Genomic DNA, 14751 nt, shown 5'->3' with positions numbered 1-14751 from the left:
TTGCTCAGAATGCAAGGTAAATGCAATTAAATACTGATAGGGTTCTATCTTAGATAATTGGTTCACTCAATAATATTTGAGTTGTGTTTAGATGCTACTTGATGTAAGTTGCACAAATAAGGCTTTGAAAAAATTGTTATAGTATGTTGGCCATTTAGCCAGTTATAGATAGCAAACTTACGAATGCCACTCCCAGTCTCCCAGCATTTAGTGAGCATTTTACTTTTAGTCCTTCTTGCAGAAATTAAATATATGTATGATTTATTTTTGAAGCTCATCCAGAGCTGGATAGCTGGAATCTGGAATTGGAAGGCATTAACATTTTTTAGTCCTACCAAGTTGATCTTGAACCCAATTGCCAATATTAAAACATGTTAAAATCTGGCTCTTCACTTTTTCAAATCACCTTTGTTTTTATGTCCATCAAACAAGTTTACAAGTATTATGGAAACTTGTTGGAAAACTTCCATGTTATGAACTTAGCTATATTATAATTCAATATAGTAGCCAATGCTAACCATAATACAGATCCTTGATAGTCTAAGATACCACTCAAATCATGCACTATAGCAAACAATGTACATAATTGAATTAAATCCTGATGCATGTGCAAAGATTACATCTGTATCTTCCCACAGCAAACAGCTGCATATCAGTCAAAACATCCACTCAAGAAAGCAGACTTACAAATTCAAAAGTCTAAGCATACTGTCTGTATCTTTTCAGCTTGCTGGTATGGAAGCGTTGAAGACATTCCTTAAGACAACATCCGGCGAAGATATGTTAAACTTCTGGTTAGACTGTGAGCTATACCGTGACAATGTACAAGCACTAGGAGAAACACACGCCAACATCACAAGAACTAGGTTATTTAGGTAGGTGATGTTATGAAGTATTAGACAAATGTTACACATATTGGTATAAAATTGGAAGGTTTGAACCCAATACACACATTTATTGATAGAGCTACTAGTTTTAAAGTATTGAATGAGCTGTAGTCGACTCCAATATCTTAAAACTCAAGCAAGACCAGTACATTTTGTATTTGGTGAAAAAACATCCAACTTTATCATTTATGTTTGCAGGATCTTTTCTTGGTCAAAAATGTGATTTGTTGGTACAAAATGAGATTTTTTTAAAAATCAAAAATGTGATTTTTGGTAAAAAATGAGATATTTAATCAAAAATGTGAATTTTGGTTTAAAATGTGATTTTGGGCCAAAAATATGATTATTTGGTCAAAAATGAGTTTTGGTCAAAAAGTGTTGAAAAAAAAATGTTGGCAAAAAAATGAGCCTACATGTATATCCAACACGATCCCAAGTGTTGATGATATTGGACTCTAGAACTCTGTATAAAGTATATGAAGGAAGATTCCAAGAATATAATATAGAAAGAAGTTGTTTGAAAAAGATCAGAGGACACTACATGTAATGGAGTACTTGGAAAGAGCACATCGAAGGATGTGTCCTGACCTACATCAATGTCTTTAGGTATAACATTGGTCTTGATTGAAGCAACATATTCTAGGATAACAGATTTCACAATCAGCAATTCAGAACATGCAGCTGTTGAAGGCCATCATACACCAAAAATTTCAAGTAGGGACTTGTAGTTTGATGGCTTACAATTTATATAAACTCAGCATATGTGCATGGGAACCACTTACATGTAATGTAAAAGAAAAGACCTGATACTATAGATTCTTGTAATATATTAGCAATGGAATATTGAATGTATTGCATGCAAAATGTACATCTGTAAAACACATATACTATGACCAGTTCATAATATTCAGACTCATAACATCATCAATTGATATAGAATGGCATACACACAGCTAGGTGCTGCACCTACACAAACTGCGCTTTGCATATTGCCTGACTGACACACACTTTTGTGAATGTACATGTAATAATGACTTATTATACTTATTTTCCCCCAGGGATATTCAAGATAAGTACAGGTTCAAGTTAACTCCAGATGCAATGGAGCAAATCAAGCGAGCGCAGGGTAACACAGGCTTGAGTGAATCAGTATTCACAAGAACACAGTATGATGTCTTGAGAAGACTCAGATCTTACTGGGTAGCAAGGTTTATATTACATCAAGAAAGGGTGCAGGATTACAAGTAAGTTAATTGCTCATTGTTCATTTGTTTGTTTGTTTGTTTGTTTGTTTGTTTGTTTGTTTGTTTGTTTGTTTCACCAGTAGGTCCAGGGGAGCACATGCTTGTGTCATGGTGGGACCAGGTTGAAGCAAAATGCTCAAGCCAAGCTGAAAAGCTTATATTAGTGTGCTGGACTGTATGGAAAGAAAAGAAAGAAACAACAAAATGAGCAAGGAAAAGAAAGGTTATCGATCGGAAGGTTGTAAGATCATCAGCTTCTCATTTCTTCTCTCTATCCTACTCATTATGGTCCTAAACGTGCAGACACCACAGTGGGTGCATGATGTGCTGTGGGTGAGAGTCACAAAAAAATGGTTGTCCCAGCTGTATGCCAGGCCTGTTGTCTGTCATGCTCAGCATTGAGATCAACTTGTGCTATACTACCCTTAGAGGAGATAAATGCAGCATATCAACCTGTGGTGTGCTTTGAGTGATGTGAGGATCCAGAGAGCGGGGATAAATGCAGTTTTATTATTATTATTCTGTTTTGCTAGCACCACAGAAATACACTCTCATCAAAAGTTTACTGCAAGTTACTTTAATAGTTACATTTTGATCTGGGCTAACATGTTCCTAGTTTTGTAGCAACCAGTCACATTAAAAAATGTTCTTCTTAAAATAAATAGAAATGCTAACAAGCATCTTTTCTTACCATATATCATAGCTTGGAGAAAATCAAGGAACAGCAGATGAGAGAGTTTGGCAATGCCAAATCACCACAGCTGAATTTCCTGCCATCCATTTCCCTGGTCAAGTCACTCCCTGTCAGACCCAGTTCTTGTGTACGACTAGCTACAACTACTAAAGACTGGAACAGAGTGGCTGCGGGTGGTCGTAGGATGCAAGACACTATTCAAGAAGGATATTTGGTGGATTTCCAAACAGCCAACTATATGCCTAGACCATTATCAGCCAGATTCCATGTGGGCTTATCATGTGATAGAACGGCAGGGAGGCCATTCCAGAGATATTTAGAAAAGTAAGTGAGGAGTATTGCCAAAACGTATTTTTATTAAAATGTTATTGAAAATTGAATGCTTGATCAATATATGGGGTAAACAAGTTCAATTAATTAGTTCAAAGGGATGGATAGTTTTATCTATCAGGTTTGAAAGTAAGTATTTGTCATTTAAACATTGAAATTGAAATTATTAATATATTGGACTGCTTATTTTAGAGTTCCTTTGCAGTAACTGAATTGTCATCACTTCTTGGTTCACATTCAAGTTCGGCATAACATCTAACATGGTCCTATAGTGTTATCGGGTACCGGTGGCTCTTTTTCATACCCTAAATATTTGCATACTGCTTTCATTTTAAGTAAAAAATGATAACACTATGCAAATCTTAGTTATTATGCTTGATACAATTTCATACACTCCTATATCAAAGCAGCCAATCAGAAATGTACGCAAAGTGCACAGATTGTGTACTCTGTGTACTACACACAGTGCTTTCAGGGCTCAAGCATTAGACACATCAACATCTCAGTATGTGTGCATTATTTTGTACAATTTCACTCCCAACAAGTGATATGCATTTATTAACCTATAATTATGACATCACTAGTGGATGATTGAAAGAGTCATCGGTACCTAAGCAGGCACTGATAGTGCTATAGGACCAAATTAGACAGGCTGCCTCAGTAAATCACATAATAAGCAATATGTTTTCTTATTCTAGACATCATGATAGGAGGTACCTTGCCAACCTTCTATTCTGGCAAGATGTGACAGATTATGGAATAGCAGAAGACAGGGATGCAGATAGATTGCTAAGGATGGGTCAAGCATGGTCAATCTTTAGCCGCTTTATAGTTGATGGAGCAGTATGGAATATTGGTGAGTCAATCAAGAACTATGATTAGGACAACAGACCAAATTGCATTGACGCTCAATTAAATTAACTAACCCCTAGACACACAGCACCATGTGTAGAGATACATAGCCCAGAGTTTGTCCTGAATGCAAGTCTGACTATAATACTCACACTATCATAATCTCATGATGTGCCAGAGCTGTGCATGTGGCATTCTCTTGGTCGGGCTGATGTTGTACAAAGGAGTAAAGCAATGAAAAACCAGTGTACTCATGTGCAGTCTTTCAGCATTTTCCATTTGATGCACACACGGCAACCTGCCTTTAGGGTAACTCATTCTTTACCATGTGTGTTGAGATACATGGCCCAGTTTGTCCTAAATACAAGTCTGACCATAAAACTCACATCCATAATAATTAACTTGAGTTATGTGCCAGAGCAGTGCTGGCATAGCACAGTATCATAAAGTGTACATTCATTAAAAGAAAAAGTGAGGAAAAATCCTTGATCAAGGTTAAGTGTATCAATCAGTGAAAGATACATGTTACACGACGTGACTGAGGTGGAATACTCAATGCAATAATAAATGGAATAAAGTTCATATTTATCATTTTATTTTAACTGCTGGAATGCTAAATTCAAGACACACCATTAGATTCATAGTAAGTGTTAGAATAAGAGTTAGGCATAGGGTAAAGGTGCACCAGCAATAATCCCCTTTTAGCATATTAATTAATCAACATTTCAAATTCTTCCTTACAGGTCTTCCAAGTAATCAGAGAGATTTCATCCATACCAGTCTTTTATTAACTAGTGACTTTGTAGAAGCATCAACATTCCAGCAGGCTAAAGACCACGCTGTACATGTTCTACAGATGGAATGGTTACACTATCTCAAAGAAGACCTGGCAGTGTTTCTAGAGTAAGTGATAAAGAGATATTAAGTAGATAGAGAAGCAGCAAAAGTGCATTTGTTACAAGTAATCCCGATTTTAAAGTAAGAATAGTGCCGTTGTTCAGTTCAATTTTATTGTTGTAAAGGAGTCAGCTTATTTTACCATTCAGTATTGCTTGCTAAGGGCAACTGGCAGTTGTTGGATTAATGTTTGAATGTGAATGTACACCAATTGCTAAGTAGATAATTGGGATTTGCTTGGTCAATTGGCTAGTGCCCTCCCGTAAAAATCCCATCAGCATATAACGGCACAGACCCTTAACTCTTGTTGGGATTTTCAAAGGAGAGTGTCTCTACTTGTACATGAAATTTACACCAAGGCAACGGAACCCATGTCCGTCATTAGGTGAATCTTTTGGTATGTTACTCTATTGTGTGTTGTTTTGCCAAATCGAAAAACCTTACTGTCTGCTTATGATTTCAGATGTAGAGCCAGACCAGAAGACAAACTTCCCCAGAGACAACTATCTCCAGTTAAAAGTCCAGAGAGACCAGTAGAACAACAGAAACGAAAAAGGTACCTACTAGACACTAAATGAATGCCAAAACATTATCACAATGTTCACAACATACAAACGTTGAATCAACATTTTGTGACTACATAATTAGCTATGTGTAGTCTTATATATATATTAGAATATCATGGTGCAATGTTTGTAAACATATCAACATCAATTAAGAAAGTCAATTTCATTGTCATACACATGTTCTTATGTTAGTGTGATATCGTAAAAACTTGATAGTTACCATATGTGCTTACTATCGAGCACTTTTAAAACATGCAAACATGAAGAGCCCTATCCACAAAAGTATAAGGGGTTTTGAGCAAATCATCGATACATATTGTTATATACGAACAAGTAAACCTGCAAATTTTTGTCTCAACCCCATTAGCTCAGTTGGTAAACCGCCGGACTATGGTACAATTTCATGTTTTCAAAAGCACTTGATAGTAAGCACATATTCTAAGTATCGAGTTTTTATGGTATTATGATCTGAAGTGATATGTTCACTCCCACTGATGTTTTCCTAAAGTTTATTAAATTTGTGCAATTTTGCTTTGAAGTTTGAACTGCAATGTCTAACAGGCCATCGGATTTTATCATTTCAAATTCAAAGTGGGTTGTATTGCAGTTGAAAGTTACGGCATGTGAGGGCTGCACTAGTGGTCATAGATATTTGGTATCAATTCATACCTAACCCCCTGGGTACCACTGGTCATCTAACAGCATTCTGATTGGTTGATAACTTGTAATGCTCATTTCAATTGCCAATTGTGTAAAATGTGAAATATCACCTTCATTCATTTCATTAATATATCATCATTTATCAAACAGCCCAATAAAGATGAAATCAAAGCCAGATGATGAAGATGAAAGGTAAAAATTGTTATCTCATATTGTTGTACTGATCTTTCACCTGTTTCCTCATATTTGCATGTTTCATCTTCTGATCTGCATGCCCTCATAAATTATTTTATGACTAGTCTGTCAGCATGATTTTACATTTATAAATGCAGGAGTTTTTCCCAGTAAAATAATTTGCTTTCTTATACTTTTTCATTTGATTCTTAAATCTTAATGCTTTATCTTTTACTTGTTTTTTGTTTGATATTGTATTGAAAACAATTATTGTATTACTGTTTCCTCATATATTTGATCTGAGCAACTTCTTTAAATTACCACAGTGTAGAATCTGAGGAATGGTACCATTCTATTGGATGTTGTAACTTCTATAATGACTCTATCTTTCCGGAAATCAATGGAATCTAAACCGTGTGGGGATTCACCATAGTTAGACAATGTTTTAATGTTCTCATTATTGTTGTTATGTTTTATCATCGTCATGTTTTTATTCCCATGGTTACTATCACCATAGTGATGATGACAGTGAAGAGACAGAATCGAGTGACCATGATTCAAGGTGATACTTGTGTGCTTTTGAATTATTTTAATAGCAGTGATGTGAATTAGTTATCATCTAGCACATGCAGCAAATTATTTTTGGTTTCATTGTAGCAAAGAGTCTATTTAGAGATGTATTTATGATGAGTGGGTTTTGTATGGGGTGTGTTTTTGTTTTTCATTTGTTACATATTTGATACATAATGACATCAAAAGTGTATCAAATATGTAACTATCAAATTAGCATTCCAATTCTTATCCTTCATTTGATACATATTTCAAAAGTGTATCAAATATGTAACTATCAAATTAACATTCCAATTCTTATCCTTTCATTTGATACATATTTCAAAAGTGTATCAAATATGTAACTGTATCAAATTAGCATTCCAATTCTTATCCTTTCATTTGATACATATTTCAAAAGTGTATCAAATATGTAACTGTATCAAATTAGCATTCCAATTCTTATCCTTTCATTTGATACATATATCAAAAGTGTATCAAATATAGTACTGTATCAAATTAGTGTTCCAATTCTTATCCTTTCATTTCATTATGTATCAAAAGTGTGTCAAATGGAGCGTCTCAAAAATGTATCAAGTAAGTTGGGCGTATCAATTTAATTCTGTCTCGGATTATAGTAGAGGAATGGTGATAAGAATTGAATACACAAATTCCAGCATTTGCATAGTACTATACATAGTCCACCCCCCGAGACAGTGATTACATGTAGTGGTAGGGGTGCGTACGTGTTGGCCGACAAACGAGGACACACACAAGATTTTTCACCCTAAACTGTGGACCTACTTCCAACCGAGGACTGTCCTCGGTCTCAAACTGCTGCAAAAGACCTCAAATGCATGCTAGATGCTTTAAACGCTATTTGCCTGAAACTGAGGACCACACATGTAAAAACTACCGTCCGCAGGGTGATGGCTAAAATTCCGTTTTGTATTATACACACAAAAAATCTGCCATTTTAGTCCACGGTTAGGCGATGAAAACATCATACACACGCTTCGGTTAGATAGCAAAACACAATGTCCACGTTTGGAGGCAAACACAGACAGGGGTGTGTGTGGGGGTGTGTAGGAGCAGAAAATTCTCTTATAATTTGTTGCCTGTATCACAAAACGATATATCATAATGCTATTTACAAAGACAATACATTGTTATGTGAAACTGGCAATGGATTGGTGCATAACTTAGTTTGTGTTTATATATTTGTATATTGTATAGTAAATAGCATTAGTAAATAGCACATACATTTAATCATTCCACAATAGCTCAGTGTTTGAATTATGTATAACATCACACTGCTGCCATAACATAATGTAATTAACATAATGTGACATAATTTGATCTGATCAGACTGAAGTCTGAAATTGAGTTATTACCATTACTAACTAGCTCAGTATCTAACTTTACCAATGTTATAAATCCCCAAGTCCATGCATACTTGATTTAGGGACTTGCGTCCTGCTCGTCTGTGTGGTTTACTTCGCAGACGACGTAAACCACGCAGACGACGCGGACGCATCGTTGTTAATCGGTGATGAACAACGGTGAAACATGATTGAATCCCTTTCAACAACGAAAAGAAGCTAAAGATTGTATTATTTTATGATGAATGTCAGTTAATCATTGCCACTTAGCCTTACAAAAACTTCGATGATTTCTCTGTTGATATCAGCAATAAAACTACAGAATAAAACAGCAATGTTTAGCTGCTACCTGAAAAATACTGAATTCAACTTGTAAGCTTGCATACGCATAAAGGTTCCAGGCATGACGAATTTTACGCGCTCTCGCGTAATGCGTAGTCTCGCACGCGTTCCCATATACGCTACAGTAAAAGTGTGGATTCATCACGGATTAACAATGGTTGGCTCCTGTACAAAGATATAGGAAGAGTTGTTGAATGCAAAATAACAAGCTTGTATCAATTGTCATATGTATTGTATTGTTTTTTGCACCTTATGGTTGCCTATATCTCAATTTCATTATTGTTGACTTTGGATCAGATCCTGTCAGATATAGCTACATGTCACAACTCTGTTGTAGTCTTTTAAGAAGACTCTTGTTTGTGTTTCAAAACTAGTCGCAGGCAGCCTTTGCTACTTGACTTCACCTTGCTAATGAGCTTCATCTCACTTGCTCAACTTCATTTGCTTTCTTGATGTTGCCTTGCCTACCTATACAGGCTGTATCAAAATGTTTGGTACCCATCACTTTGTAGTAATATGGATATGACTGCCACATCAAAATGCAACATAGGATACACATAGTTTGTTGATTAATTTCATAAACAGACATATGTGACCATCCATCTCAAACCGCTCGAAAGGTCGGCAAATTGTATTTCGAGTTACAGTGCAAAATGTGCATAAAGGTTGTATTCATAATGTACCTAATGTTTGTCCTACATGTTTCTCATTTTAGTCCAGTCAAACACCAATCTTTAATCCTATTGTTGAAGAGGATAATAAGCTTATACTTATGTATAGAATTAGTAAATAGCTTTAGTCTTTGTTTGCTTTGGCTAAATCCTGTTCAAGTGGTGGGTTAACCAACAATTAACAATGAGAGGACATTCCTGAACCTTGTTGACTTGGGGATGATTTGAAGTGACCACCAATTATGACCATTTGAAATTTAATCCCAGCAATGTAGAAAAAGAGAAATAATGTAGCACCAAACAAATGTACCCTTTTACTGAAGGAGCAAAGTTTAACAAGCCATAACTCCGCTTCTGGATATTGTTAAATCAAAATGTCAAATGATATATCATTGTAAAGCTTATGATATATATTTTCTAAACACGGAAGAAAACAAATTTGACCAGGGGCCGACTTTACGAGCGTTTCGCCATGGACGGTCACATATGTCTATAAATTTTGGTAATTTCAAGAGGATCTAATGTTGCATTTCGAAAAAGCAGACTTTCCAATAAATTGATGGGTACCAATCATTTTAATACAGCTTGTAGCTCGATCAGGTTTGCCTCACTTGTGATCCATGTTTCCTTCCCCATTCTTGCTGAGTATACCATATGTGTGATGTGTTTATATTTACATAAGAGTGTTTATATTGTGTTTAGGGGAGGGGCACTTTAAAACAAATCATAATAATCCAAAGTTGGAAGGTTTGTATAGTGTAGTTTGATAAAAAAAACCAGAAGTCTGCAGTGGATTTGATTTGAAACGTCATGATGCAAAGAGATAGACACAAAGAGTACCTACTCAGAATTGTTCTGTGTGTAGTGCTATGGTAAATCTTTCCATCGGTTTGTCTCACATAGAAACCAAATTATATGTACATTTATTAAACAATAATTTGCATCTTTAAGGGAACTGGAATGAGCCTTTTGAGCATTTCGACAGCATTTTTTGTGGGACATGAGATGAGAGCACATCAGACCTATCGAATTGCATTCTGAATACGAAGAATGTCTTTCTGATATCAAATAATTTTCATTTTATGAAATTCATGATATAATACAAATTTTATGACAAATTATTAAAATTTGATATTTTTCACATTTTGAGATATAACAGTCCTCAAGTAAATTTTATAAATTTAATGATATAGTCTTAAAGTGTATGTAGCTGGGAGGAAAAGCCGACGATCAATTGAAAATTTTGACCTTTCATATTGAAGATATGGATTTTTTCCCCAAAAAGACCTAATTTTTTTGGTGTTTTGTGAAAAAAAATCCATATCTTCAATGCGAAAGGTCAAAATTCTCAATTGATCGTCTGCTTTTCATCCCACCTACATACACTTTAGGTAGAAATCATCAGATTTATAAAGTTTACTTTGAGTACTGTTAAATATCAAAATATAAATTTTAATGATTTGCCATAAAATGTGTATTACATTTAATTTCAAAAATCAAAATTATTTGATATCAGAAGGCCATTCTTGGTATTCAGAATGCAATTCGATATGTCTGATGTGCTCTAATGTCCCACAATAAATACTGTCCAAACGCTCATACCCCTTCCCTTAAGGTTGAGCGTTACAAAGGTTTGCATGTCAAGCACTAAGTGTGCTTTATTTGGCACAATTCATTAAATGCAGAATGCAAACAAAAATCCACTGTAAAATCAAAGTATACCAAGTACATGGATAAAACAATCCAGCGGTATAATGTCCCTCCATGAGTGACACACAAACATGGCACTGTTGGTTCTCTTTAATCTGATCTCTTTGGGATATTGGGATTCGTAATTGGCAAATGTATGCATATTGTACTAATTAATTTGCTGAAATGCATTTATGTAAAAATTGCCAGTGATTCTAAGTGGGTTTTTTTTTCAGGCAGTTGTTGGGGAGGTTTGGGACAAAACTGCAATCTTGCACAAGATTTTTCCATTTTTTTGCTCTGTTTTTATGTTTTCTTTTAATATTCTGGAATTGCATTATTTTGATGATAAAGATTTGAGCCCAAGGCTAAATTTAGGTGAAAATACATACACAGATTATCATAAATAATTGTGTGTGAATCAAACTTGATTCTTGAAATTTTGTATGTTTATACAACAAAGACTAAATTTTACCCACTGGAAGTAAATGTCTTCCTGACTATGCTTTTGCCACCTCCAACCAACCAACCAAGCTGGCTGTACTAATGTTTATAGAACTTTCTTTGTTTATTGGATCATGATGAATCTGTGGCATTTAGAAGTAGATAATGAGACATCTGAGTTTGTGTTTGAACATAAAGCAGTAAAGTTGGTCATTATATTTCTCATAATTCATAGCAGCTAATTGAATAAATTTTAGTTACTGGACCAGGGCTTCTTTGCTTGACATTTTCTTATTCATAACATATAGTTTATGCAGTAGTTCTGGCTATTTTATCCAATTTTACAGTGCTGAACCTGAACCCACACCGCCGCCGCCACCCCCAGAGGAACCCAAAGTCATGACAAAAAAGATGCTGGAGAAGCAAAAAAGAAAAGAACAGAAGGAAAAAGAAGCAGAAGAAGCCCGTAAGAAAGCGGTGAAAGAGAAACGTAAAAAGCAACTTGCTTTGCAGAGAAAGATCTGTAGGCAAGTGAGAAGAGAACGGGAAGCTCGTAATAAACCACAGAAACCGAAACAGGATGCTCAGCAACAGCTGCAGACACTACAGCAGGCCCAAGAACAAGCTGGACAAGAGACTCATGGTTTGGGGCATCTTAGTATTCAAGACAATAGGACTGAAGGTCATGGAGATGTCACTTTCAGGAAGATGTATAAAAATAAATCGTAAGTGATTGATTCAGAGAAATAGTTTCATTTATAATCAAGACTGATTTTAAGTCTCATACAATTTCAAATATACATGGTTCTGTTATTATAATTCACCTTAAAAAGTGGAATGGGGTCAGAGGTTCATTTATGTTTTTATTAGTCTGTTACCATACATGTATGTGTACTTAGCTTTGGGATCTATGATAGTATTGGTTAACTAGAATTGGCTTTGTTTTGTTCATGCATAAACAATGAAGAGGTCAGACTGGAAGTGTAAGACAGTAATTGTCATCTCAGACTTTGTCAACAATCCAAACCACTAAATGAATTAAATGAACTAAATTACTCAACTAGGTCACTAGCAGATCCATGTTGGAGTTCAAGGTCCCTGTGAATCTCCAGATCACAAATAATCAGTCTAGTTTGTGGCACTATTACTAACAGCAAGTTATAGCTCATTATGTGACATGATCAAGGGGAATGAGTCACATGTTGACCCTGGTCAAAAATGAGTTTTACTTATGTTTCTAATGAAGACATTGAGAGCTTTCAGAAACTGAAAACCCCATGTTGATACGACTTTTCTTTGCAAAGTTACATTAATTTATCAATCGCTTAAAACAATATATTTCTATTCCATCCTTCAATCATTTCACCAGTGTAATGAGCTCATTCAGGAACTTCGTCACAGAAAAAGAGATCAAGGAAGGGGCCAATATTCTTGGCATGTATCTGGACATTGACATGGTCCTACGAATACCAGACCATCAAGTGGAAAGAAAGTTTCACCAGGTCAAGCTGCTGGTCAGCAACTATTTTGATCCTGCAGGGAAAAAGTAAGTATAGTTTTTGAGATTAGCTAAGGCTTGATTATGTGAAATGACTGATTTGATAATTTGCTATTATTCACACTCACACACACACCCCCACCCACACCCTGCTACTAGCATGGACAGGCAATCAAGGACCTCATTCTGGATATAACTTAATCCTATCTAACCAAGGACATCCACTTCCAATTTTAATTGTCATACTGTGGACCTAACTTGAAACACACAATCCATACTATCCAACTGTGACCCTACCTATACCCCCGGGGCCTATACCCCTCAAGCATGAACCTGCAGCATATATCTTTAGGTTATTTGCAATCTTCTTATAGTCATTTCACCGAGGATCTCCTTGGTTGTTGTGGGTTAAAGTTTATCCTGTGCACTTTCTGTGTGTGTGTGTTCAATTTGGATGGCCATACAAACGCACCCCTTAACATCCACACACACCCCCCTCCCTACCATTTTATTAAGTGTATGTTGAATTAAAATTGTCAACATCGCAGATCGCATCCTAGTTGGTATTGTAGTAAGAAACTCACTTTGAGACCTTGGATCTAGGATCCAAACACAGTATGGGCTTTAAAAAGTTTTATTTCAAATTAGAAAAACATTGCTATGTGTGAGGAGTGCGGGTGATGGTAGTGTTAATTCCTAGTCAAGCTATATTTAAGCAGAGAGAGAGAGAGAGAGAGAGGGAGGGGGGAGATGAAGAGGGAGAGCGAGAGGGGAGAGAGAAAGAAGAGAAGTTTGCATTCCTTTACAGTTGACAGGTCAGACGACCCAGGTCCAATTTGGCAAGGGAACATACGCAAGTAAGCTACCAAATTTTCAGTAATCCAGTCACTAAAATCAACTACTGGAACTTAATTTTGCAACTTGCTATGTTGCGTCTGATACCATGAGGCTTCTTCAGGCAATTGACCTGCTGGACTGATGCTTGAGGCATTAAAAAGTAAGCTACCACAAATAACCACATACACATTGGTACAGTTTATAATGAAGATATTTTTTGTATGTTTTGTGTTCATACACAGAGCTGTAACCTTACATCCAGATGTTCTTACCAGGCTGGGAGCTGATGGGGATAGAGTATCCAGTAAGACTATTGAAGTAGCACAGAAATCAGTACTACCTGAACTTGAGAAGATGTTTAATCAGTTTTGGGCTGTAAGTACAATATCTACATGTAATTTGTAAACATAATTTTACTTTTATGAAGTTTGTGACATGGTTGATATTATGTAATATGTGTAGAATTTATGTAAAAATCAGCAAATCGGAGTAGTGTGCAGAATAGTCCTTAACCATTTCGGATAAAAAGCTTGTGCAGTAAGTTATATACCTTAATCAGGGTCTTAGCTATAATTTTATGAGTGCCCGTCATTTTTACCAAAACTGCTTGTCCAAATATTGACCCTGAAATCATAAATCAGATCTCTGCCCTTCTGGGGGTTCAGTCAGTTCAAAAGCTATTGCTATAGCCTAGATGTATTAGCCTGATCTTGTTTTCAGTTCACAGAACTTATTCAAGCATTACTTTTAGAATTTAGCATATGTCACAGGCATTAATTGCACCTGTCGCAGGAGCAAACTGCCTATCTAAAATGACGGGTGGCCAGCTAACACTCTGACCTCAATGTACCATGTAATTTTGCAAACACATTATTGTTCTGTTGTAATCCATCTTTAATGTTCAGAGTGAAAATGTAATGGTTTGCAGTACAGGTATGTAAACCCATCAAGTGCTTAGTAGTCATTTTTCATTGGCATGTAGTGCTATTTTCAAGGACAGAAATTTGATGTGATTTCTAGTTTAGGAAAATTGCA

The 14751-nt window shown here is 35.8% G+C and overlaps 1 protein-coding gene across 1 annotated transcript in view; it reads left to right on the top strand.

Annotated features, from left to right (window-relative positions):
• LOC140153194 (uncharacterized) overlaps positions 1 to 14751 on the top strand; it is a gene marked incomplete in the record, with an annotated part of 50621 nt that overhangs the window by 12289 nt on the left and 23581 nt on the right. The window contains 11 exon segments of the mRNA XM_072175874.1: positions 727 to 875; positions 1946 to 2131; positions 2835 to 3149; positions 3854 to 4011; positions 4751 to 4910; positions 5368 to 5460; positions 6281 to 6322; positions 6822 to 6866; positions 11729 to 12106; positions 12751 to 12927; positions 13959 to 14091. Of these exon segments, the coding sequence (XP_072031975.1) occupies positions 727 to 875; positions 1946 to 2131; positions 2835 to 3149; positions 3854 to 4011; positions 4751 to 4910; positions 5368 to 5460; positions 6281 to 6322; positions 6822 to 6866; positions 11729 to 12106; positions 12751 to 12927; positions 13959 to 14091 (1836 nt within the window).

This window comes from Amphiura filiformis, chromosome 5 (assembly GCF_039555335.1).
Source record: "Amphiura filiformis chromosome 5, Afil_fr2py, whole genome shotgun sequence".
NCBI classification, from domain to species: Eukaryota; Metazoa; Echinodermata; class Ophiuroidea; order Amphilepidida; family Amphiuridae; genus Amphiura; species Amphiura filiformis.
This window is presented reverse-complemented; position numbering and strand designations above follow the sequence as displayed.